The 27787-nt window shown below is 31.4% G+C and overlaps 1 protein-coding gene across 2 annotated transcripts; it reads left to right on the top strand.

Moving 5' to 3' along the window:
- The first annotated feature begins 9257 nt into the window (after positions 1-9257).
- Positions 9258-19077, top strand: LOC107030535 (protein SCAR2). 2 transcript variants are annotated; one of them, XM_015231805.2, is made up of 11 exons: positions 9258-9640; positions 10960-11123; positions 11498-11621; positions 11709-11838; positions 12588-12649; positions 12737-13707; positions 13786-16335; positions 16438-17024; positions 17115-17336; positions 18328-18432; positions 18558-19077. In XM_015231805.2, the coding sequence occupies exons 1-11, from the start codon at positions 9486-9488 to the stop codon at positions 18609-18611; spliced, it is 5124 nt and encodes a 1707-aa protein (XP_015087291.1). In that variant the 5' UTR covers positions 9258-9485; the 3' UTR covers positions 18612-19077. The 2 variants fall into 2 exon arrangements, with proteins under 2 accessions (XP_015087291.1, XP_015087292.1); XM_015231806.2 differs by having other exon boundaries at positions 13792-16335.
- The last annotated feature ends 8710 nt before the right edge of the window (positions 19078-27787 follow it).

The raw sequence follows: 27787 nt of genomic DNA on the forward strand, positions 1-27787 counted from the left end.
TCCCCATCGATCTCACGATATCCTTTGTTAAGATTCAATCATACTCATTACTAAACTCAAAACAAAACAAAGCATTTATCATCACTCTCGAGCTAATGTTTGTCTCACGTCCTTTTTTAATACTCCCTCCATCTCATTTTATATGGCACAATTTCCTTTTTGGTCAGTACCAAAAAGAATGTTACATTTCCTTATATGGTAAGTATTTAAAGGTATAATTTCTTTTTTACCCTTGTTGGTCCCACTTAATTTTAAAAATAGTACTCAAATACATTTATGAGGAGAGAGAAAAGTAAGTCTACTTTTGAAGGACAATTTGGTAAATATTTCAAAGTCTTTATTTATCTCTTAAACTCCGTGCCCGATCAAATGTTGCCACATAAAATGGAACGGAGGGAGTAGTTTTTAACTAATATGACAGACTTGTGACACTATTACCATAATCACAACAAAACAAAAGAAATCGCGCGTCTCTGAACCCAATTATTTACACCTTTAAGGATACCTCTTTATCCCTTGCAATTAAATATTTTTGTTCTCGCCTCTGTCTAAAGGTTGTACTACCTCCCACTATTTTTCTTAATTATGACTCTAGTTTCTTTAAATTCTATTCAAGTGGTGTTCCACCATCTCTTAAAACTCTTCATACAATCACGTTATTCATCAAATATTAGAAAACCACCTTAGATACTCGAAAGTCATAATTACTACACCAAATTCGCTTATCCACAATCTTATTATATAGTTGCATCCTCTCACAATCTACTACGAATTCTATTATCATAATGCTCAGTCAGCCCTGACTATTGTTACAAGTCAACATTTCCATCGACATAACACCTCAAACTCATGTACACTCTACAAATTCAAAGGACTAACACTAATTTATACGCACTTTCTTATGGCTTACGATAAAATCATAAGGCCTCATATTATCCCCATTCTTCTTAACAAACAAGACAGGAGCAACCCACATGGAAACACTAGGTCAGATGAACCCTTTATCAAGAAACTCTTGAATTTGAACCTTAATCTCTCTCAATTATAATCACCACATGAATAGACTCAATAGAGGTGGTTTCAACCTTAACATCTTGAATATGAGCCAATCACGCCAAACAATTTTGCCCTACCAGTTTTCTAGCCCGGAAGAAGAATATGATCTTAGCTAGCTTAGGCTTGTACATTCCATCCAACTCTAATCTTTTCCTACCGGGGATCTCTAGAGTTATCGACTTAGCATTACAATTAAGTCCGCTATAATAGTGGGTTAACCAAGTCATGCCTAAGATTATATCAAGTCAACATATCTAGCATAACCAAATCAACCCAAATCTGAAAATCCAAAATACAACAGGACAACACAATATACATGGGTGACTATGATTGACTCTTCAACTAGGGTAGAAACATATGTGGGGTTATCAAGTATATCACAAACCACATCAAATCCCAAGTAAATTGAACGGACACGTACGAATAAGTAGAATCTGGATCAAACACCACATTAGCCATTCAGTCACAACAATTATAATACCTGCGATCACTATATTTGAGCCTCATATGCCCAGGTCCTCTACAATTTGTACCTACCTTATAACTTATATTCGATTGTTGAATACTGAGGTAAAATTTGGGGTCCATAATTATGACTTGGAAAACAAGGGAGATAGTGCTGAGATTCTATCTCGCCTGTCCCACTCTAGCGGGATAAATCTCGCTCTAACATCATCGTCTTAGCGGGAATAATCCTGCTCCAGCACGCAAAACGAAAACAGAACCCAAGCCAACTGATTTTCTTGGGATTTTTCTCTTTTCTAATTTTTCCAAAGGTTTCCAACTTTACTTAGCAATTTTAGACTAATTCTCATAACTAATTTAATCATTGTCTATCCCATAGTCAATCTTAACACTACAAGAAAATGTATTGTTAACGAACAAATTGTAATTAAAGAATATAATTCTGGTCGTTATAGGTATATTTACAACATCAATTTTTTATTCCAGTCGTTAAAAGACAATTTTAATGTAGTATTAATAAGGCAACAATATTTGCACCTTAAAAAATTTTATATCCGAATGTTAATAATTAAAAGTTGACACATATTTTTACTTTTCCCTTTTATGTTTCACAAGAGACTTATTATACCCCACCCCCTACTGCTGGTTTCCCATTATCCCCACCCCCTACCGATGGTCTCACGTTACCCCCACCCCTCTATAAAAACACATAACAAAGAACTGATCTTGATTTCTCCGCAGAGTGCTCATGCTCACTCACAACCACAACTACAACCACAGCCACAATCACTCCCCTACCCCTGCGAAAGGATGCATATGTTTCTCCACCATAACATGTCTTCTATCTATTCCATTACCTAGGGCAGTGAATAACTCAAATACTTAATCAGAGTGAATCATAAGTTTCATTGCAGAACTGATTTGTTGGAGAAAAATCAACAAAGTACACTACAATAATGGTGGTACCATTCCTAAAATTGTTTGCGAAAGTTAAGCTACAACCCTTTGTTGAAGCTCTTTATAAAGAAAATCAATGTCTATTTTTTCTTATTGTAGAAGTCGACCTTTTCTTTTAACTTCAAATTTCACCTGAATTTTGCGGGTCTTGGTTGCATGTGGTAGCTATTTTAGACTAATTCTCATAACTAAGTTAATCATTGTCTATCCCCTAGTCAATTTTAGCAATACAATCACAATCACAAGTGCATCATCAAGATCATAGAACAAGAGGTGATTAGGGTGATCAATAATGCAATATTCACATATATACATGCATTATAACGAAGCAATTACACACATATATCACAACAACATGAAATCACAATCATCACCTACCTCAAATCCAAGCTTGAATCCCCTAAGGCACTTGAATTTTCCCTTTCCAAATTCTTTCCACTTGTTCTAGGTCTACAACAATTAATATACGCAAGGATCAATAATCAAACGTCTAATTATTTGAATTATAACAAACCCAATAACCCTAGACCAACCCAAGATCCTAATACGCAAATTAGGGCTTTCTCCACCATATTTCTTAGATCAAAACCCTCCCCCATCGATATCGACTCAAAAAATAGTTTTACAGATTCAAAATGGATTCGGGATGTTAAAACCTTACCTTTAGCCTCAAGAATGGTGAAAAACTATCAAGAACTCATTTGGGGTCGCCTCCTTAGCCATATAACTCGAGAAAATACCCTTAGCCATATAACTCGAGAAAATACCAAATATGATTATTTAGGGGTTTATTAGCGACTTTAAGTCGCGTCTGGCCCGCTACAGCGGATCCATCCCGCTACAACAGCGCTGCTCCAGCACCCACAATCCCGCTACAGCGGCCTCGACTGAGACAAAATGTACCCATTCACGAAAAGACCATTTTCAAAAATTCTACTCGCCCAATTTGATTCCGTAAGGTGGTACAACTTCCTTATCGTCTTAGCTATCTACTTATGTAAAATTCACAATTAGATCTTTCATTAATTAATAGATGTTCCTACACCTTGATACCTTTGATTTCATCCAAATCTGGACTAGGTTGGTAAATTTCAAGTTACCACCAAAAAGTTTTCTGTCCTCAATTCTTTCTTCATTGACTTTTACGTAACGACGGAATCAAGTCGTTACAATAAATTATAAAAAAAAAGGCCACAGACAGAATAACAAATATTTAGCCTATATTAGCTACTGTAGCTATAATCTAAGAAAATTGTAATTTGCGCCTATAGTTTTCTCAATTCTTGTCATTCGTCTGATTTGTATAAATTCAGAATTTGTATAATTTGATTCCTAATTGTATAAATTCAGAATTTTATATATGTTTACCGTAGCTATTTGTATATAATAATGCCATGGTTGTATATTGACAAGCGAAATATACATATGAAGTTCTGAAAAATTCTAAAAATATAATACATATATAATTTGTATATACTTATCCTATTTGTATATTTTCAAGTGAAATATACAAACTGCAGTCTCCATTCCAAACAAAACTATAGTCATAAAGCACAATTATCAAAATTATAATTATTGAATGTTATTATGCTTATTATGTTTGTTATTTTTTTTTAAAAAATCATTTTTTAAATCAAATTTGTTGTCATACATAAATGATGTTTTAAATTTTATCTTCTTATTATAGGAACTACAACACATTTATATATACTACGAGTTGAAACCACAAATAATATTTGTCCTTGTAAATAAAAGAGGAAAAAAGAATTAAGAGGTATGCATGTACTCCCCTTATGTCTTGGATTTTTTATTTTTCAATATTTTATGTCAGCTTGCTAGTCAATTCATTTCTGTTATCTTTCATCAAAGTATGTTCCACCAACATTCAACCAACCTTAAATTAACCACAACAAAAGAATCTTTAGCAAGAAAGAACCATACAAATTTTCCATTTATTACAAATGTAGTATCAATACGTGTAGTGTGATGACTGAGATTGTTTCATTGATAGTAAGTTTTGTGTTTAAATTCTTAAAAATGAAAAGTTTTTTGATAGGAACATCATTCAGAACTATGTAATGCATTAATCTAAAATACAGTAATCTAAATTAATCGAACTTTAATATTAAAATCAGATACCGATAAAAACACAAAAAGCAAATTTAGTGGTCTCCACATAAAATATTTATAAATATTGTCAAATAAAAAACAAAGAGACATTATTTTATTACTACTATTTCAGTAGTTTGCAATGATTACGATTAATTGAAAAAGATTTAAATATTGAAATGTTTTATTAATAAGAAATTAAATAATTTTTTTATAAATATAATGGCTGGACTATAAAATATTTAAAATTAAGTATCTGTTATTTTTTGCCAATAAAGTATCAAATAATTTTATTTTATCCATCTTAAAAAGATGAAAAGAAATCCCTTAGGCCCTTTATTATAGTTAAGACTTGAATTCTAATTCCAAAAATTTTAATTACACATATTATTCACTAGGTCATTGATGAGTGAGTATAGCAAATCAAATACGTTAGCTCTAGTGATTTATCCTTTCATTATTTTTCTCGGACTGAATCATAATATTCACTAAATTCGATCTAAATTGGTTTGATATATTCTTTTAAAAAAATTCAATTAGAAGCAGGAGTAGAGCTAGGTGGGGTTCATGGATTTGGACGAACTCAATAACTTTTCCGGAGATTTTATATTTTTATTAGAAAAATAAGTAATGACCAGTAAACTCCTAACAGATTGATTGACAACTCAATGTTAAAGAAAAAAGAAGGAAATTTAAAAACCTTCGAACTCCTAATCTAACTTGCCCTCTGATTATTTAAAGGTATATTTTTATCAAATTAATTTTATTCATAATGCTTTGGAATTTTTAAATTTGATTACTAGCTACTACTTTACATAGAGCCTGTTTGGCTCAGCTTAAAAGCTGGTCAAACTGACTTAAAAGCTGGTTATTGACTTATTTAGTTGTTTGGCAATACTCAAAATAACTTATTTTAAGTTAAAAAAAACTTATTTTAAGCCAAAAGTTAAAAGCTGGGGTAGGGGTACTTTTTTTTTTAGCTTATAAGCTGTTTTAAGTTGACCACATTTTTATCTTTTTCCCCTTAATATTTTTATACAATCTCCAAATTACCCACATAACCGTAACATCTCTTTCTTCTATTTTTCCCTTTTCACGTTTGGCATAGCAACGTCAGTTTTTTTATCCAAACGCATAACTGCTTGTTTTAAAAATAAGTTTCAGCACTTTCAAAAGTACTTTTTTAAAGATGTTTTTATTAAGCCCATCCAAACGGGCATTAAAAGCAACAAATGAAAAGAACAAAAAACAATAAATAAAACTCTCATAATTTATCAAGATGAACATACAACATTAAATATTTACTTTTTTAAGTATTAAGGATCAAATAAAATTATACATCAAGAATAATCGAATATATAAATAAATCACGCATTGGAACATGCCCTTTTTAATTAATGAAATAATGGGAGCCATGACAATCCTTATGAAAGCCAAAACATTCACGCTTGGTCCCCACCATATACTCAACTTGTGCTAAATCTCATTCCTACCGTTTGTCATCCAAATAATTAGAAATTAAAAATTACAATGTCTTTGTGAATATGTCTGCTCCAAATAATTTTGTTGGGAACGTTATCTTCGAATGAACCCTATAAAGCGTAATTCAAATTTAATTGAAGCTTCAATATAAATTGTAAACATCAGGTGGAAAACAAAAAAAAAATGTTAGCTCATTATCCTTATAGAGAGAAAGACAACTAAGAAAATACGATAAGAGTAAAAGCAAACATATTGAAAAATTTAAGTTCACCAATATAATTTTATTTTCATTTCACACCAATAGTATCTTAATTTAAGCATTAGCGACTTTTTTTCAACGAAAACTAACTGTTGCTATTAATTTGGCAATTTTGATATTATAAATAAACTATTAATATGTAATACTAAGAGTAAAATTGGGTTGTTGGCTGGAATCGACACGGGTCGCAGGGATGGACAGATCAAATGAATTTTATTCCTTCTAAAGGTGCACTCTTTTTTTTTTTTTTTAATACTCCATATATTTTCTATTTTTATTAGTTTCATAAAATATATATACATGATTTTTTTCAAAGTTAACGAGTGGATGTACATTCCAATTATACATGTAAGTCCGCCTTTACATGAGAGTAAATCATAAACAAACTTTCAATATAAAATGTAATGATAAATAAGAGAAAACAATACAAATTCCGCTAATTTAGATTGTAATTAGGTTCGAACACAACAATTTAACAAATTATCTTGCATATCATTTTCTATTCACCATTTAACATTCATGCAAGCTAAATTAGATGGCTGGAAATATTTGATATTTTCCCTATTTATAACCTTTATACCCTAAAATCTCTACAAATTAATATAGGAGATCATGAAATTCTATTATTTTATAGAGATATTATTTAATTGATAAATTAATAAATATTAAGTTAAAGAAAGATTTGAAATTTAATGAAAGTTAATTCTGATTATATCAAAATTATTGTATCTTTTTAATTTATGTATCATATTTATTGATTTCACATAAAAATATATATATACATTAAGTACGACGAATATATCAAAATTATTATATCTTACTAATTTCAACTTTGTGATGTTGAAATGATAAGAGTTCTCAAGATGTATTGTCCTAATAGATTTCATCGTAGAATATTAGAAGAATATGAATTGAGACAAACTGATCCAACAAAGATTAATGTTTTGGATGCTATTAGTCTTGTAAATCCCTACTTGGACACCAAATGTTCAACAAGAGACAATAGAAAATTGTTTTCGATACTTAAAATTCGTTCTGGAGATGCAATCTCAGAGAATTTAATTTGAATGAACCCACTTGTGAAAATGTCATTCATGAACTCGAGGTCATGATTAATGATCTCGGTTACCACAATAAAATGAATGTCAAAAAACTGTTAGATTATTCATGTGAAAGTGATACATGTTAAGAGGTCCAAAGCTTTGAAAAAATTGTGGATACCATCGAAAAAAACGATATTAATGATGAAGTTAAAGATGATATTTTATACCTTTGGAACCATTTACGCATAAGGAACACTTATAGAATCTAGAACTCTTCACAATTTTATGGTGCAACTCAAAAAAACAACACTAGAACTTTTGGATGCAATAAGAAAAGTTAGAGATGAGCTTCAACTCGTGTTAAATTTTAAAAAACAACAAAATACAAATAAAATCATATTTTACTAAATTATCTTAAATATATTTACACTTTTAAAAAATTATTAATTTATAAAAATTTTACTATAACTTTTTGTTGGTAAAAAAAGGAAAAGAAAAAAAAATGTTCAGACAAGGCTTTAAATTTGGTTGGATTCATACGATACGAAATATACACCAAAATAAATAAATTATTATTATACAATGTGAATAGGTGCAGGATCCAATACAAGTGCTCTCACGGTCTCACCGTGTATTTATAATTGTTATAGTTTTTTTTCAAGAGTTAATTTATAAATCGTTTTATTAATATTTTATGATATATTTTTAAGTCATATTAATATATATAAAAATTATAATTTATATTATCTTTTATATAATTTCCAAATATATATTTTTTTTTATTTAAAATATCAACTAATCTAATCTTGTTAATTTTAAAAATTGGTAAAATTAATTTTATAATACATGATATAATAATTAAAAGCGGATCGAAGAAGTATAGAATTAAGGAGGCCCACAATGAAAGGCTTGACAAGCTCAGCCGCGTTTGTCCACCGTATTTTATTTGTCTGAGTCTTTCCGAAAATTCCCAGGTTATATTTAAAAATATACACACAAGTATAAAATATGAATTAAATTATTAACACCATTTAAAAAAATATAATTAATGAAACAAACATTTTAAGTCACCAACCAGATATATTAAAATTATACTGAATCGTAGTTGAAACTTTCAGCTACAATCAGTGACTTAAAAAAAAAGTTCATAGAGAACTTTTTTTTTAATCATGAAAACTGTAATTTTTATAGGTAAAATTTGTGCTTTTATCTAATAGGTTGCACCAGATTTGATGAATTCGAACCAAATCTCTTACTTTGTTGACAATAAAATTTTAAATAATACTCCACTAAATATATATAATATTCATATATGATTAAAATTTTAATCTAACTAAATCGTATAATTTTCAAGCAAAAGCTCCTCCACTGGCTAACGTGTAGTTTCAGTTTATCACTATCACATGTGTATTGAAAGAATACATTTTCTTTAATTTAATATAATTGATTATATTTGATTTTCTCTAAATTATTTTAACTATAACCGTATAACTTCACTTCTATTCAATAATTTAAATAATGATTCAAACAAAAAAATATAAAGTAAAATATTTATATATAATTATAAATTAAAAAATTTAAAATCTATGATTCCTAATAATAGTAATTGATTATTTTTATTTTCTATTAGTTACTTTAATTTCAACTTCAGTAATTTAATTGACTATATAAATTGTTAAGACTAAATATTTATATAACAATAATTATGAAATTACAGGTATATCAACTTACTTTATCAGTTAAGAAATTTTTATTTATTATTTTAAAATTAAAATTAATAAATTTATTCGATATTTATATTTTCATATTATAACGATCTAAAAAATATGTTATACAAATTGAATAATGAACAATATATAAGATTAAAGAGCAGTAGAAATGAGTATTTAATATAGTCAACCGACCCTCTTCTCTGTTGAGTCCTCACCTCTTCTTTCAACTGTGCATTCACATTCACCTCAACTCTTTCTCTCTCTATAGCTACAATTACCAACGAAGATACAGCTTTACAGAGACTCCATTGATACACCATGTGTATGAATTCAATGGCGAAAATGTAATGTTGATATTCTGAAGACAACGTTTGATTAATTAGGGTTTAGATTTTGTTGAAAATGCCTGTGAATAGGTATCAGATTCGGAACGAGTACAGTTTGGCTGATCCCGAACTGTACAAAGCTGCTGATAAAGATGATCCAGAAGCTCTACTTGAAGGCGTTGCCATGGCTGGACTTGTTGGTGTTTTGCGTCAGCTTGGTGACCTCGCCGAGTCAGTATCTCCTTTTTTGTTTTTCTTGCTTTGATTTTATCTGATGCGTTTTTCGTTTTCAATTGGCTGATTTTAGAATTTTGTCGTTTTACAAGTGAATGCTCTCTGGATTTTTATGTTTCAATCCACCTTTTATTTCGTAATTTTGGATCGATATAGTTAAATATGCAAGTTGAGATAATCAGTATTGAAATCTGTTGAAACTTGGTAGTTGGAAGATGCTTTGTAGTTATTGAAAATGGAAAGTTGAATTTGTGAGTCCATTATTTGAAATGTTATTTGATTGCATTGTAGATTTTCTTTTTGTTGTTTTTTTTGACAATTATTGCATTTGTATAATGTGACTACTTTTTTTATTTGTTGCTTTTTTCGGCTGTTTGATTTAGCATTTACAAGTAGTTCTGTTCTGGGTAAATTCATATGGAGTTCCTGTTTTTTTTTATTATTTTAATCTAGATTATGCTTCTTAGAAGATGAGGGAATTGAGATTGTTTGGACTTACGAAGAGGAGACGTGTAGATGCCCCAGTGAAGAGGTGTAAGAGGTTGGTTATAGAGGGTACGAGGAGAGGGAAGAAGTATTTGGGAAATGTGATAAGACAAGATATGCTGTAGCTTTAGGTTACCAAGGATATGACCTTAGAAAGTAGGGTGTGGAGGACATCTATTAGGGCTGAAGGTGAGTAGAGTTTACTGTTGTATTGCTTAGGATGACTGATGTTTGCCATGATACTAGTTATATTATTGTAGTTCTTGTTTTTTTTTAAATTTTTATCATTGTTTATTGTAGTTTGCAATCTATCCTAGTATGTAATTTATTGTGTTTCGGTTATCACATTACTTAATTGTTTTTTTTGGCTCCTTTCTGGTAGACTTTGCATTGTTTCCTTGTTACTTGCTATATTCTTTTCATTGTCTCTTTCTTCTTTGTATCTGGATTTGTTGCATTTGAGCCAACGGTCTTTTGTAAACGACCTCTCTACTTCCATGAGGTAGTGGTATGGTCTGCATACGTTTATGATTTAACCCTCCCAAACCTCACTTGTAGATTTAACTGGGTATGTTGTTGTTGTATGCTTGTTAAAAAATGCTCAGAGTATGTAGAGCTTAATCTATTGAGTTGCTGATCAATTAATTGTAAGGCATAAAAATTTGGTAGTATCATTAAAATGTGGTGCCAAATATGGGTCTCTTTGCTTATACACTCTCCCTGTAAGTGATTCCTGATCACTTTATTTTGTAAAGAATGTACTACAGTTGTTCTGTTTAATTGTGGTAGCGACTAAAATGTTGGTTTTCTTGTTTATTGTAAAATTGAAGGTTTGCTGCTGAGATATTCCATGACTTGCATGAAGAAGTGATGGCAACTGCTGCAAGAGGTCATAGTCTAACGGTCAGGGTCAAGCAGCTTGAAGCTGATTTTCCTTTGATTGAGAGCGCATTCCTCTCACAGACCGATCACTCTTCTTTCTTCTATAATGCTGGTAAGTGCTAAGAGTATTTCATTGGCCAATAACACCATACAAATTCTGGACAACTTAGTATACTTGCTTTTTTCGCGCACTTTGATAAACTCTTCTTGCTTCTTCTTAATTCTGTACCAAAAGATAACTGTCCTTCCTAACTGTTTTATACATGTTTGTGGTGCATGTGTGTGTGTGTAGGGAGAGAGAAAGAGAGAGGAAGAGAGAGCATAGAAAGGAATATTTGTTTTTTATTTTCCTGAACATAGAATGTGGTGTGTATGAATATTAGTGTTTCTGCATCTGAAAAAAATGGATATTAGTATTTAAGCAATTTATTGAGTCTCCGATATAACCTATTAGTGAAAGTGTTCGTAATACAAATGTTATTTCAGGTACTGATTGGCATCCTAATCTGCGAATCGACCAAAATATGGTTACAAGGGGAGATTTACCTCGATTTGTGATGGATTCATATGAAGAATGCAGAGGTCCACCTCGCTTGTTTCTGCTAGACAAGTATGCTCTGTTTTTTACAGCTTTAGTTACATAGAGTGTTAAACTTTGTTAGAACAGCGTTTGTCAAACTTAATGGTATTGTAACAGGTTTGATGTTGCTGGAGCTGGAGCATGTCTGAAACGTTATACAGACCCTTCATCCTTTAAAGTCGAGACATCCTCTTATGCATTCACAACTTCAGATGTTCAGAGGGAAAAGAAAACTCGCAAGACAAAGGTAATTTAAAAGAAGAGAAACTATTACTCCTGTTTCTCTGCTACCTTTTGGTTTACTTTGGAATTTATATGAGTGACATGTTGATTTAGTGGTTTTTCCATGGCTTCATATTTGAGATGACATTTTTTCTTTTTCTTCGGGCTACAATTGGGGAAGGTTATTAGTGGTACTATGATAAGTCCTTGATACTTTCTTCCAATTACTTGAACATTTATTTCTTCATATGGTAACATGTGCTTATGTGCTTGAGTCTCTGTCTATCTCCATCTTGAAGCTTTCTGAAACCATCCCCTCATATCTCCATCTAGATCCAGAAAAGTGTAAGGGAAAAAGGAGCAAACTGATCTTGCCCCTTAAAATGTTTAATTTTAACTTGACACCTTTACTGAGAAGTGAATCTATTATTTGCTACTTGAGCAAAGTTGTGTATCCTAATATGCTTATTTTTTCAGCTATGAGGCATCTGATGTCTGTTATAGACTAGAGGAGTTCTTTTAGCTTTAGCATATAGGCAGAACGATGACTTTCACTTAACATAGTAGCGAAACCTGCATTCTTAATAAGAAGTTCTTGCGAAAGGAAATTGGGGTTTGCTAAAGCAGTGTCTTTCCATCTTGGCTACTGTTTCTGGAGGGTTCTTACTGTTTCATCCATCAGCAAGCAGCTTCTTTTTAGTAATAATATCAGTGATGATGAAGTTGCATTATCTTTCTGGTGCTTCAAAATATTTTTTCATCTTGCTGTTGCAGAAGAGAGGTTCACGCTGGAGGAATGGGGAGACACCTGAGGTGTTGCCTACATCACATGCCAAGTGAGATCCTTGATGCCTAGTGTATAAAATATGTATTATGATTGTTCTAGTCGAGTATCTTATTCTGTGTTCCTCACGTTTCTACAGACTCCATCAGCTGTTCTTGGAGGAACGCATTGAAAACGGTATAAATGTTCCTGCACATCGTGTGAAATTGAAAAGAAAGCTGAATGGATTTCCATTTGACCCGAGAACTGGGAAAAGCTATATGAATAAGTTCTTGGAGATTTCTTCACCAGAACATAAAGTAGTCCATGAAGTCGGTATTGACTCATCACCTTTGAGATTGCCATCGACTGATGCCTGTGAAACTTTGGCGGAAACTGAAGATATTAGACCACCGAGTCCTGATAAGGAGGTGATGCGGAGAAACAAGAGAGCATCTTTATCGCCATCTCCACCACAAAGTGCAGAGAATAATAGTCTAAGACCATGCTTAGATGAAGTCAATGAGGATCTCTCCCGCTATCGAGTAAGAGGAATTTCCAGACGAAGCCATAGATCACAAACAACTGATATCTTGCCTTCTATTCATAGCTTGGTTGATGAAAAGGAAATAACAGTGGATGGAGAAAGCCGAACAGAAAAAGGTATTGGTTATGAGTCTGATGATGTTGCTAGTGAAATAGATAATTACGTTGATGCCCTAACTACAATGGAGGCAGAATTAGAAACAGACTCTGAGCAGAGAGACAGAAGGGATTTGCCCTTCTTGAACAGCAAAAAGCAAGTGTTATGTCTGTCTTCTAGCAGTGAAAAGCTTCAAACTCAATCTTCAGATTCCCATTCAATTGAGAACTCTACATTATCTGATGATGGGAATAGTTATTCTAAGAAAGAAATATCTAGTTTTTCTTGTTCTGATTCCCCTAGCACTTCTATTGAGAGTGTCCTCTTGGAGAGCGAAATTTCTAGTAAGGGAGCTAAGACCTCTGATACTTCATGTGAGCAGCAATCTGTTAATGAGGAGACTCAATTACCCCAGCCTCCAGAAGGCGATGTTTATGATAGAAAATGCATTATAGTAGCTAGGGAACCCAGTGGCAGTTGTGACTCAGGTGAGAAAACTGCTACCTTAAACTTTACAGATTCATCTCCTATGCCGATACATGCTTATACAGAAATATTTGTTGAAGTTGCAGGGATGAGAGCTGAAACAAATGAAAATTTCATCACTCATGGCAAGAGTGAAGATCCTTTAACTACCATTGCAGAAGATGCATCAAGTTTGCATGTCAGTCTACCCCATGCTCCTGTTATCCTTGATGCTCCAGAACAAAATGGAGATGATTCACCATCTAGAGCATCCATTGACATCAAGCTGACAGATGGTTTGGTTGATCAAAATTTGAAGCTAGATGAAAATGTTTCTTGTGCATCAAGTCATTCTGATGTTCCTTGCCACGCCACAGATAACATTCCAGAGTCAGAATCTCCTGTAATCCAGCATGAGAGCAATTTATATAATGATGATGCGAGTCTGGTTAACAATCTTCCCATTACATCTGAGCTCCTTAACATTCCTTCTGAAGACAGGCATGAAGTGTTGTCTTCTGATTATCAGCAGTTACCCAATTTGGATGGTGAGGATCCATCGGTAGGTGATGATTCAGCCTCCTTATATAATCTTCCTAATTGTCCTTCATCGGAAGAAGGTCATACCTCACCTTCATTGTTGGCTGTAAACCATCCAAACCACGTGGATGATGGTCTAGACAATGAGAATTCAAATGGTAGTTCTGTTGGTTCAGTTCAGATACTGGATGTATTGGGTGCTTCTGATAAAGATTGTGGCAAACACTTTACCATGTCTCATGATGAAATTGCAGAAGATGCATGCATGAAGCCACATAACATCAGTACCAAAGATATTGAAGCTGGTGATGCAGATAAGGATCATGAAGATACATGTGGGGCATTCAGCGATGGAGTTATGTCTGAGCCAGGGGACCTCAGTACAAACTGTGGGGGAGATGGCCTCGATTTTGTTGATGTGCTGAACCCTCAGACTTCAGAAATTCCAAATGATATTCAGTCACTTGAATCTGGAGAATTGAATATTTCATGTTCTAGGCAGGAAAATCCTGTTGAAGTTTCGAGTTTAACAAAAATTGATGAAAAGGTTAGTATTGCTCCCAGTGAGCTTTTGTCTGGAACTGTGTCCACTGGTTCAATTGCCTCTCGACATCTCAAATCATTGACCAATGAAGGAATACTGTCAGATGAGACAGTGAATAAGATAGATAAGTCTGATGTCACTGATGAGACAGCTTCACTTCTTGCTGCGTTGGCTGATAAGGAAAATTTTGATGATCTAAGCTCATCTTTAGATCACAAATTATTTTCAGAAGAATCTGTTTGCTCAATTGGACATTCCAGCCAGAGAGAATTGGAAATTGATCTATCTAATAGTCATGCAGAATCAAAGTTTATGATACAGAGAGCTAATACCCCAGATTCTAACTCCTTTGTGCTTGATACATCCAACTGTCATCATCCCGAGTCAGCAGTTCTTGATACTCCCTCTGGAAGTGAACTCTCGTTTGATGCTGAAAACACTATGGACTCGAGCGCTGCTCCAAGCCAACCGCTATTAAAAAAATGGTGCTTGGATACTGAAGAGGTACTCTCCCGAAGGAGGAACGTTGCCGATTTGACTGAAGATGCCTCATCTTTGCAAATTTCTCCGGAAGAAGGAAAGGATGAATTAGAAGACAATCAACCCAATGAGGAATTGCTGCACAAAGTTGATTTGGACCAATCACCTCTCCTGGAGAAGATACAAAGTCATGTTGACCAAGCGTCTGATGCGTCTTCCCTATCTTTTGTGGCAAACCTTCCGAGTCAAGATGCAATCCCAGATGTTTTAGCCCACAACAGCAATCTAGTTTCTGAACATTTGCTAACTGATTACTGTGCAGAAGAGACGGCTGATTCAGCAATTCATGAGCAAGTTAAAAGGGAAGTGCTGGATAGTGGTGAGGCAAAGGCAGAGCCATTACCTCAGTTAACCCAGTCACAACTGGTGGATTGCTTTGACATTGAACAATCTGCTGAAGCTTCTTCAATATCTTCACAGACAGTGCGCCCCAGTCATCCTTCATTCCCCGAGCTTTTATCACAGAGCAACCAAGATAGTTTGTCATCTTTGTACAAAAAAGACGAAGAGATAGCATCTAAAGTACCAGATACAGAGAGATTGATAGATGAAGATACAGCTAAAGAGGTGCTGTTACCTCAATTTGAAGAGGCACGCCTCTCCAATCATGTTGACATAGTACGAGCCCTCGATGCGTCTTCAGTACCATTTGTAGCAAACGTTCCTAGTCAATCTCCGGTTTCAAATCCCTTACCTCTCAGCAGTCATAATGTCAATCCTTTTGAAATGGGGAATATTCCTACCTCTCCTGGCTTTGCCCTGCTTCCCGATGAAGCCCAGACCAGTCTGGTAGAAATGCCCCCATTGCCTCCTCTTCCTCCAATTCAATGGAGGATGGGGAAACTACAGTCTTCCCCGGATTTGGACGGGGATCCAACACAGCATTATATAGGTGCCAATCCATCGAGTCTGGCATCTAGGACTGATCAGAATACTCGACCTGTGAATCAAAACATGCTGTCAGCTGTAGCTACAGAGAGTTCAGAACTTGTTGATCTGTATTCTGCTGATAGCGTGGCACAATCAGGTTTGTTAACTTTGCCACCCACAGTTCTTGGTGGAAACAGTAGTATTAGGTTTATATAATCCAGTTTATAAAAACTATACAAAAACCACTTTCCATTGGCAGGTCAATATCATGAGGTGCAGCTGCCTAGTTTGCATGCTATAAAAAGGGGGGTGGCACAGCCTATTAATTGGATCCCAGATGTAACTTCTCTGGATAAACCTTCTATTGATGTTTTGGGTTCAAGTGAAGAACTCATCCAACAACAGAACCAAGTCGCTCCAGAATTGCTTCTGGAGAAACAAGGCTCTGCTCATTTGGAAGGGAATCTGCCGCTACCAGTTAGTGATGGAATAAAGCCAAAAGCACTTCCTGCAGATATAGTGATTACAGATGCTTCTGAGTCGTTATTCCATGAACCATCCCAGCCCCAGCATCAACCTCTCCATCAGTTAGCACCGGAGACTTGCTTAAACAGATCTAATCTTGAAGAGACCCTCACAAGTTTGGAAAAAAATGTGGTGACTCGTGGTACTGCTATCCCATCATATACAGAAAATGCGAAGCCTGATAATAGCGCTCCAACTACAGAGGCAGAAATTATTTGGCCAGCTGTGGAGGAAGGAAACACTAATGAGATTCGTATAGTGAAACTACAAAGACCGCGGACTCCATTAATTGATGATCTTGCTGCGCATGACAAAAGCAAAGTAAGTTTTGGTTCATTTTGGTCAAACTTGGAGATTGCAGTGTTGGTAAACTTCACATCTCTAAAATTTGAAATTTGATCCGTTGTGCAGTTGAGGAAGGTCACAGAGCGGGTTAGGCCTGAAACACAGAAGGTTGATGAAAGAGATCCTGTCTTGCAGTTGAGGAAGGTCACAGAGCGGGCTAGGCCTGAAATACAGAAGGTTGATGAAAAAGATTCTCTCTTGCAGTTGAGGAAGGTTACAGAGCGGGCTATGCCTGAATTACCGAAGGTTGATGAAAGAGATTCTCTCTTGGAACAAATAAGGAAAAAGGTAACATATCAATTTTATTATTATTTGACTTTGCANGTGGGGGTATAACCAAATTATTTTAATCCAATTTATTTTATGTGTTAAGGAATCTATCGAATATGTATATACAACAATAATAATAACACACTCAATATACAAGTAAAGTCTGAAAAGAGGAGAATGCACAGATTTTACTTCTACTTTGAAAGGTAGAAAAGGTAGAAGAGTGATTTCGATAAAGCCTCGTCTCAAGGAATGAATCCAACAAATATTTATAAAATTAAATTTAGCTAGCGTTTGGCCATAAATTTTCAAATATTCTTGGCAAATATTATTTGAGTGAAAATTTGGGTGAAATTTCACCATGTGTTTGGCCATAGGATTTGGGAAATATATTTCGCCTTTTTAGAAAAATATGATTTATACCCATAAGTCTTAAAAACTATTAAAACTAACTATAAGTTTGTATTACAAGTCAATTGGATGTTCGTTACAACAATAACAAATAGTTTCCATCATACTAGAGCAATGTGGTAATTTGGAGCGAGTGCAACAAGTATCATTCCATACATCGTGAAGTAGACGAAGCACATGATTTTATTACCTTGAGTTAATTTTTCATCATTTTCATCAACAATCATATCATTATTTAATATTCACTAAATATTTCATCACTATTTTGGTGTTCACATAAAATAATTATGTAATACAACACAAACAACTACTATAGAGGGTGTTTTTGTAAAAGATAAAAGTTTGGGGTAAAATTTTAATTTTTAAAAGATCCCAAATAATGAGATTTGGTCCAAATACTAGAAAAAACTTGTATTTGGGATATTTGCCAAAAATATTTGCCAAATAATGAAAAATTGTATGGGCAAACATTATTTGCCAAATTTTTCCCTAAATATTATTTGAGAAATCTATGGCCAAACGGGTCCTAGTTTATGTGTTCCATTTTATTAGTTGTGAAGTATTTCGCTGAGCTGAAAACACCTACTTTATTTTCCAGTCATTCAATCTGAAACCAACGGTTGCAACAAGGCCTAGTATTCAGGGTCCTCAGACTAATCTGAGAGTTGCTGCAATTTTGGAGAAAGCAAAAACAATTCGCCAGGTTGCTCTCTCTCTCTCTCTCTCTCTAGATATGTGTGTGTGCACGTGGACACAAACAAAGGTATACTTGGAAATCAAATGAGCATCTGCATATCATTGGTTCTAAGGTTTTCCTTGTTATTACAGGCCTTTGCTGGAAGTGATGAAGAGGATGACGAGGATTCTTGGAGTGATTCATAAAAAATCTAGCACTATGATAAGTTGTTGGACACATTCCTAGTGCCATGGATTCAGGAGAATCTCGACCTCTCTTCACAGAATTTTCCATGCTTTTCCCACCCCCTGTAAAATACTCTTCCCCTCCTCTCTCTCTCTCTCTGTCTGTCTGTAGCATGTAGCCAATTGATATTTGACAGTGTTGTCTCCAAGTCATAGTATGGTAAGTATATTCAATCATGAGATTGCGTGCAAGCGGGTTGCTATTCATTTTTCATGTAAAGGTAGCTATATATTGTATTTCTTGTTTACTAGTTTTAGTTTAGAGGGTCTGGTCAATTTTTGTATCTACAATATAGTAGTGGCTTTGATTTGTCCAAGATTGGCAGAGTATATACGTTGGAAGTGTTGAAATTTATTGTATACGTTAATCAAACAGTTCTGTTGTGTATAAAAATACTGATATTATGCCCCAGGTTCCTGGACTTGATGACAGCTCTCTATTACTTTGATATGAATGCAGGAATCTCCAATTGCTTTTTTCAACTTGCATCAATATTGACAGGGAGTAAATCTGGCAAAGCATTTGTCATTTGCATATGAAGATGTTCACAGGAAAATATTTTATCCTGCTGGACATTGAGCTTATGCAATCAGTGTCCATTTCGTCATTGATAGTTCACTTTTTTCGGAGTTTTATTCTAGGAACTTGTTTGGACGTAGAATTGTTATACAAGTTTTCGAGAATTCAATTCTGCTGCTTTTTTTTTCTTTTTCGGAATTTGGAAATTTTTAAGAAGTTATTTTCACACTTTTCACTTCAAACTACTCGTAAGAATTCAAAAACAACTCTAATTTGCATTGTCCCCAAAATTGTTACTTTCTCGATTCGTAATCATTTGTTTACTTTTGAATTGACATATTTATTAGAAAAATAATAATTGACGTAATGAGTTTATCATTTTATCCATACTGATTATGGTGGATGATATAAATATTTAAATTTTTTAAGAAGTTTTATCCTTTTCAAAGTAATCAAGTGAGCATAAAATAGGTAAAATAAATTGTCCTTGATTTGTTAAAATGGATAAATAAAAAAGAAATTTTGACAAGTAATTAAAAACGAGAGAGGGAGTATAAATTAGATTTGGAGTATTAACTTTAATATCCTAAGCATGCTTAGAGAGAGAGGGGAATCAAGAAGAGTATATGGGTAATTATTTTTTCACTTACACGTTTTTCACTACAATAAGGGGCTATCTATAAGTCAAAAATACTGTGGCTAAAAAAAGTGAGGGACTCATATTGTACTTTATAGGACACAGAAAAAATATGTGGACATCATATTTTACAACACTATCCTTTGATGTTCATGTAAAAAAAACTCTAGTGAAAAAACGTATAATAATACGTATTATTCGTTGTCTCATTAAAATCTTATTTAAAAATTCAGTGAGACAAAGTATTGATCAAAGAAAAAAGAGTGCAATGAGTATTGACTCCCCTTGATGAAATATTATTTAATATCTCGAAGATGACTTTCAATCTTGTATTTTAGCTTTTCAAAAGATGGAGTTGTTAATGCCTTAGTGAGCTTATCTGTTATTGAACATCTGTTTCACCCTTTTTTCGAAGATCAGGAGTAGAAAAGAATTTTGGTGAAATATGTTTTGTTCAGTCTCCTTTGATGTATCATCTCTTAGTCAAGCTATGCATACAATCTTGTCTTCATATAATTTTGTTGGAATTTCTTTTCAAAGGAAGATCATATGTTTCTTGGATATGTTAAGTTATTAATCTCGCCTGAATACATTTTTAATAAGTATGATAAAAAGAATATGAAAAAATTGAGGGCAATTACTTTTTATCCATGCCAATACATGCACAAAAAATCGTTACATTGTTAAAACCCCAATAAATCATTACATAAATTGAAATAGTATACCAAATAAAAATACTAATAAAATATAAAGGTTAATGCTAAATTGCTAATTATTTAGACCAGCCTGCATTTTCTCTAGTAGGGATGGATAAGTCAAGAATGGAAATATGTAATTCTCATTTCGGTGAGTTCGGTCTATACTATATGATATTTTTAATATATAACTTATAGAATGGTGTCTATATAATTAAGAAGATATATTACTTTTTTTTTTAGTTTCATCTTATTTAGATAATCGAATTTTTAGCAAACTAACAAATTATACTATATTGATATTATTTAATAACAAGAATTTAATGAAAACATATTTTATTTTGTAGGTATAAGTGATTTTGACAAAAGTATGTCAATTCAAAATATCATATAATATGAAACAAAAGAAAGGGAGTAACTTTTTTCGGAGAAGGGTCTAAAATATCCTTATACTATTAGAATTGGTACAAAAATACTCCTCGTTTATCTTTTAGCCTTAAAATACCCTTGGGGTTAACCTTTAGGGACCTATTTTGCCCTTTTGGCTAACAGACTACTAAGTCAATATATTTAATCATTTCATTTATTACGTGACATGTTGTAATTGGTTAAAAATTTAATTAATTAAAATCTAATTAGTTTGACCCAAACCACCCTATCCATCCGGATCGACCCGACCCATCTTTCAAAATACCCAACCCATCCAAATAAAATATCCATTACCCATTTCTTTTTTTTTAAAAAAAAAAATAAACATTTCCCCAACATCATCAGTTCTTGGAGCTCTCTTGGAGTTCATCTTCTTCATCAGATTTGTTAAGTTTTCTGGGAGGCTTTGCAGGATATCACTCTCATTATCCTCATGGTTTGTGTTGTTGTCTCCTTTCTTAAAAAAAGAAATGGGTAATGGATATTTTATTTGAATGGTTTTTTTTTTTTAAATGAATAATACAAATGTTAATAATTATTGGTATGATAAGCGAAACAAGAAAATAAAAAAGAATAACAATTGTGCAGAAAGAAATGCATTAAAATTGAAATCCATAAACGAAAATGAGTACAAATAATAAATAATCTCCTAATTTAAACAAATTATTTAGCTGAACTCCTCTTCTGCCATTTCTCCTTAATCCACTTAAGTCCAGTGGCGGTACCACTCTTCACCTTGCTAGCGCCGACCACAGCCGCCGCCGCCTTTGCCTTATCGTACCCCGCCGACGCTACCGCCGTCACTTTCTCCATCTTTTTGTTACCATTCTTGTTGCCCCATTTATCTGTCCAACTAATTTGATTTTCGTTCTTCATCGTAGGAGGAGGAGATAAGAATTTGAATGGGTTGGGTTTTGAAAGATGGGTCGGGTTGATCTGGGTGGATAGGGTAGTTTGGGTCAAACTAATTAGATTTTAATTAATTAAATTTTTAACCAATTACAACATGCCACGTAATAAATGAAATAATTAAATATATTGATTTAGTAGTCTGTTAGCCAAAAGGGCAAAATAGGTCCCTAAAGGTTAACCCCAAGGGTATTTTAAGGCTAAAAGATAAACGAGGGATATTTTTGTACCAATTCTAATACTATAAGGGTATTTTAGACCCTTCTCCGAACTTTTTTTTCTTAAAAGAACATTGACATCTTGATGGATGTTACTCGTTGTATTGTTGGTTTGACTGCAATGTTTGTTTTGATTATTTGAATGGTTGTTATGTATGTTTTATGATACATCGCGTTATATTATATTGTATTGTGTTATATTATATTATTTCAATAAATATAATTTGGATAGATTGTTGTACTCCATCATTTCATAATGTGCATATATTAATAATTTAAATGATAAACCTATAAAAAAAAAGTGTACAAGATATAACTATTACGAAATTAAAAGACAGAGTGAAAGATGAAATAAAATTATTAAATAATAAATTATAAAGACAAAATGAGAAGAAAATATTAAGATAATGATACGATCACACCAAATTGGTTGTTATATAAATGAGACTTTTCGTCGTTATCTAATGGTGAATTTAAAAGTCATGATACAATAGAATTTAAATAACAATCAAAACAAATATTGTATTTAAATTTACAATACAATACAATACAACGAGTAACAACCATCCAAACAAGGTGTTGAATTTTATTTTGTCATGTTATTTAAATCCATCATTAATAAATCACAGTAAAAATAATCATAATAAAAAAGTACTAAATAACATAAAAAATAAATCTAATAAGAGCCCATTTCGCTTAACTTTAAAAAGAGTAGTTTTTTAGTAGTAGTTTTTGATCAAAGTCAAAACTTCAAAATAACTTTTAAAGTTAAAAAAATAAAAAGTAGGAGCCTCCGTACCTATTTTTAACTTTTAACTTTTTTTTTTAAAGTTATTTTAAATTTATTTTTGAATGTCAAACACTTCCTAAAGCTAAAAATGACTCAATAGTAAATTTGACCAATATTTAAATATTCGTTTGAATTGACTTATTTTAGGTGTTTTTAAGCTAAAATAACTTTGAAGCGTTTTGAAGTGTTTGAGTAAAACTAAAAAATAATTATAATCACTTATTTTGAAGTTAAAATAACAAAAATAAGCCAAAAGCCAAAAATTCTAACTTATGACTTTTGACTTATAAGTCATAAACCAAAAGTCAATCCAAAAAGGCTCCAAGTATCAATTACATGATTAAATATTAAAGAAAAAATAAATTAGGTTATGTATTTTAAATGTATAAATAAAAAAAAACTAATTTTAACATATTATTGTCATTCTTAGTGTTGAATTAATTTTTTTTTGTTAGCATTAGTACTGATTTGATTTAGATTTGAGTTTTATTAGATTTACGAATATTTATGGACTATAACATTTATTGGATCACTCAAAATTTTAAGTCTCAAATACTTGAAATAATATGTTGAAATATTAAAATTATGAAAAAGTATAAGATATATTCAGAAACTATGTCAAAGTAAATATTTTTATGTATAAAATAAATTTTAAAAATTATATGTATAATGTCGGGTTGATTTGTCTCGTGTTGATTTTTTTTGGTCAAAACCAAACCAACACAAATATAGTTAGGGTTTTATTTTCCAACACTAAACCAAGTGATCAAATCAAACCATTAGTCGAATTATTTTTTGATTTTACTCGATTTGCGATTTGATTCAATTTTCAATTCGATTTTATAAATTCTACCTAGAATATTCTAAGACATTTCAAGAATTATTCCAAGATATTCTAGAATATTTTCAAGAAGCTGTTCGTGAATCTAAAATCTTTCCATAAATATTTGTCATGTACTCCCTCCGTCCATATTTAATTGACATGGTTTCTATTTTTAGTCAAACTATAAGAATTTTGACTAACATTTTAAGATGTATTTTTTCATTATATTGATATGCAAGAAAATTCAATTCATAATACTTTTCATATAGATTTTGAATAACTAAAATTTGCAATTTAAAATATCGAATTAACATAATTTAATTTAACTTTAAAAATTAATTAATTTAACTTTAAAAAATATAACATAACAAATAAAAATAAACGAAAAAAATAAGTTTTTATATGGACAATCTTATGTTATGTGATGCTTAAGTGACACGATGATGTGGTGGATCATCATACTAAGTACGTGCAGTTTTTTTTCCAGGGATTCTGATTTTATTTGTGTGCTTTATTTTGGTCAAACTGAAATTGTTGAAGAATTTGGCATTATTTTGAATATTCTACTTGAATTTCCACGAAAACGTGATTTGATAATTTTGACATATATGCAAAAGAATATGGACAAGCAATACCATGAATTTAATCCAAATGCTGTTATAAGAGGGAATTGTGTTTTAAGATGAATGTAAAATAATAGTAATTGATACCTTTAGAATTTGAAAGAGATAATATATGAATATATTTTTTAACTTAGTTTCAATTGATATTTATCTCGTTTAATTTTGGTATGCATAAATAAATAACTTTTGTTATTCAAAAGCTGAAAAAATAGACACATGCCTTTACATAGTGTCCTACTTAGCAATTTTGCATTCTACATGACATTTTATGTGTATTATTTATGCCACACAGGACATATTGTTTATCTTTTACATAGTTTAAGTATCTATATATGTACACCTACAATTAGAGAGCATAGATGTCAGTAAAGACCAAGTTAAATGATATATTTATGTATTATGCCAATTTGAAAACAGTTGAGAAGTTTTTGAAAGACATAATAAATAAATATGTTATTTAACTTGACTCCAACTTATATTTATGCTCTATAACTTTTGGGTATGCACAAGTAGAGGCTTAAATTTTTATAAAGTTAAACAAATAGACACAACATCCTACATGACAATTTATGTGCGACATGTATTATGTCAAGTAAGATTTATGTATTTTCATATTCAACTACATACAATTTTAAGTGTCAACTTGTACATATTTAAAATTAGAGGTCATAAATATAAAATAAGACCAAATTAAAAAACATATTTATACGCAGTGACGAAACTAGAAATTTTACAAAAGGTGTCCAAAAATTACATTAACTAAAAAAAAATGACGAATTGGTGTACTAAAAATTTAAAATCAGAATACGTAATACTAATAATCAAATCTCTTTTATGAATAAGTACAAAAGAATTTTAAGTTAAACTACATAATACTTATTTTAATGTGTATATTTAGTTTAATATAACGTGAAGACAAAAGAAAAAAAGAGAGAAAAAAGGGAAATTTATGCTTCAAAGAATTCTATATGGAACCTTTTTTGCTTTTAGTATTTTTATATAAAATTTTAGGATTGTTTATTAACTTAAATTTAAATAAAAATATAAGTTCTATTTAAAAAACAAAAGTCAAAGTCAAATCAATTAAAATTCTAATTGGCTTCTAGATTTTTAATTTCTTTTTCTTAATTTTTAAGTTGTATCTAATTAAGGATTATTTTTTAAAAATGTTAATTTTAATTATTTCTAATAATATAATTATTAATTATTATTTAGATTTTAAAAATAACTAAAAAACTCTTTTAAAAATATAAAAAATGGCATAAAGGACAAATGTTGTTGGTAAGGATCAAATTGCCTCCCTGCTCGGCTGCTCCCCTATGCGCTACTTTTTCAACCCCAAGAATCACTAGACTACACATGTTTGTTGAGATTAAAGTGTTCAAAATATATTAACTAGTCATTTAAGATATCATTTTATTTATATATTTGATATAAATTTTCGATAAAGGGTGTTCAAATAAAATACACTTATTTCACTGTAGTTATGCCTCTATTTTTTCATTATTAATTTTTTTAAAGATAATACTCTCATTTGCGACTTCGTGGGCATATTATTAGCGTCTTGCTAATCTACTACATGAATAAAGACTTGTTTTCACCCTTCCCTCACTTTATTGTTTTATGTTCTATTCTTTCTTATAGGATTTTTTCTAGGAAAGTGAAGCTAAAAAAATTTTATTGAAGCAAAGTTTTTGATATCTTTTGATGATAAGAGGGAGTTGCTCTGATGATAAGTATTTCTCATTTTTAACTTTAAGATTGTTAGTCCGAGTTATCAAGAAGGTAAAAAGATGAATGCTCTTGCGAAGGAATTTAAAAAATAAAAATAAGACGTGCACAAGTTGATATCTTCTCATCTCGATAATAGACATAATATATAAATATGCTCTTTAATTTTATTTTACCTAACATTTATTTGCTTCAACTTTGTGTGAGCAGAATAGACAACTTAACTTGTATAGAAATGAATAAGTTGACATATACATCCTACTTGGCGTCTTACATGTTGATGTTGGCAATTTATATTTTACGCGATATATTATATATAATGTCCTACATGTATTATATCATGTAAGATGCTTATGTTTACTCATTTAATTTTATTTTAAATATCTATTAATACACATGAAATTAAAAGGACATAAATAACAACTACAGTCAAATTAAATGACATTTAATTTTATGTATTATGCCTATTGCTAATTTGCAAATAGTGACATATATCTCAATTGGCAAAGAAATTTGCATAATTATTGACTACAATTTCTTTGTGAAATTTGAATTTTTTATTCTTCAAGAGGCAAGTAGAAAGTTCCCCATCTTCAGGCAATTAAATCAACTTAATCCCCAAGGAATTAGGAGTACGACCTTTTGGCCTTCATTTTCTTACATATCTAAAATTACGACGATGACATCTTTATGGAATAATATATATATATATATATATATATATATATATATATTTCTTGATAAAATTTCTGACTGTCACTAAATGAAAACAAGATAATAAGGATGGAAAATTACTTATGAAATTTATTTTCTTAGCTTTTGGTAAAAAATTTTGTTTCATGTAAAAATGACTAGACTGCGTAATTACATAGAATATTACGAATGAATTAAACACCTTGAATATTATAAGCAAGATATCAAATTAGAAAAATTGGCTCACAAAAACTAATAATTCAGACGTCTTAATTTTTTTAAAGAATCAAGATTTATTTTCAGACCTTAATTTAGATTTTAAAATTTATTTAGATCGGTTTAACTCTTGAAAGTTTCAAATGTTGTCTACTATACATATAATATAACTTAAGTACTTCATGCCTTTAAGTTGTGAATTGAATAGTTTCAAACTTACGAGAATAACTAAAATATCTTCCGTCTTTTTAAGTTATTAAACAAAAATACTAGTAATTATGCTAATTTAGTTTCGAAGTTAGACTTATTACATCTTTTTGGCCGTCACATAGCAATACTTCTTAATTTCCTTTTTATTTTAATTTTCTTTTGGAAAAGGGTGAGTTTATTAAGGTTAAGACAACGGGGAGGGTGGCTCCATATTGACCCCGTTTTTGCCTCTGTTTTCAAATAAGTTTTTTTTGATAGTAAAATAATCCTAAAAAGATAAGGTTTAATGTGAATATGAAAATGGAGAAAAATAAGATTGGTATGAAAATAAGGTTCATATTTCTAGCTTTCAGAGCATCTCTAATTCAAACATTAAATTTTACATTAAATTTGATGTCAGTATTATTTTCAGTATAATCAGCTCCAACTCTAATTCAAACATTAAATTTTACATCAAATTTGATATCAGTATTATTTTCGGTGTAATCAGCTCCAAACTGCACCAAATTTTGCACCAAAAAGTTATATTTTTTTCTCTTTTCGTTATTATATTATTATTTCTTATTTCATTTATATTTTCTTATTTCATAAAACAATTTTTTCCTAAAACATTCACCATCTATAATTCATATTATTTTCTTTT

This window comes from Solanum pennellii, chromosome 9 (genome assembly GCF_001406875.1).
Source record: "Solanum pennellii chromosome 9, SPENNV200".
In the NCBI taxonomy this organism is placed as follows: Eukaryota; Viridiplantae; Streptophyta; class Magnoliopsida; order Solanales; family Solanaceae; genus Solanum; species Solanum pennellii.

What these genes read in the sequence shown, in the direction of transcription:
- LOC107030535 (XM_015231805.2), top strand. Translation starts at nt 9,486, where the DNA reads ATGCCTGTGAATAGGTATCAGATTCGGAACGAGTACAGTTTGGCTGAT. An exon ending in CAGCTTGGTGACCTCGCCGA is followed by an intron (nt 9,641 to 10,959) that starts GTCAGTATCTCC and finishes GTAAAATTGAAG; the next exon opens with GTTTGCTGCTGAGATATTCC. An exon ending in AGAAAACTCGCAAGACAAAG is followed by an intron (nt 11,839 to 12,587) that starts GTAATTTAAAAG and finishes TTGCTGTTGCAG; the next exon opens with AAGAGAGGTTCACGCTGGAG.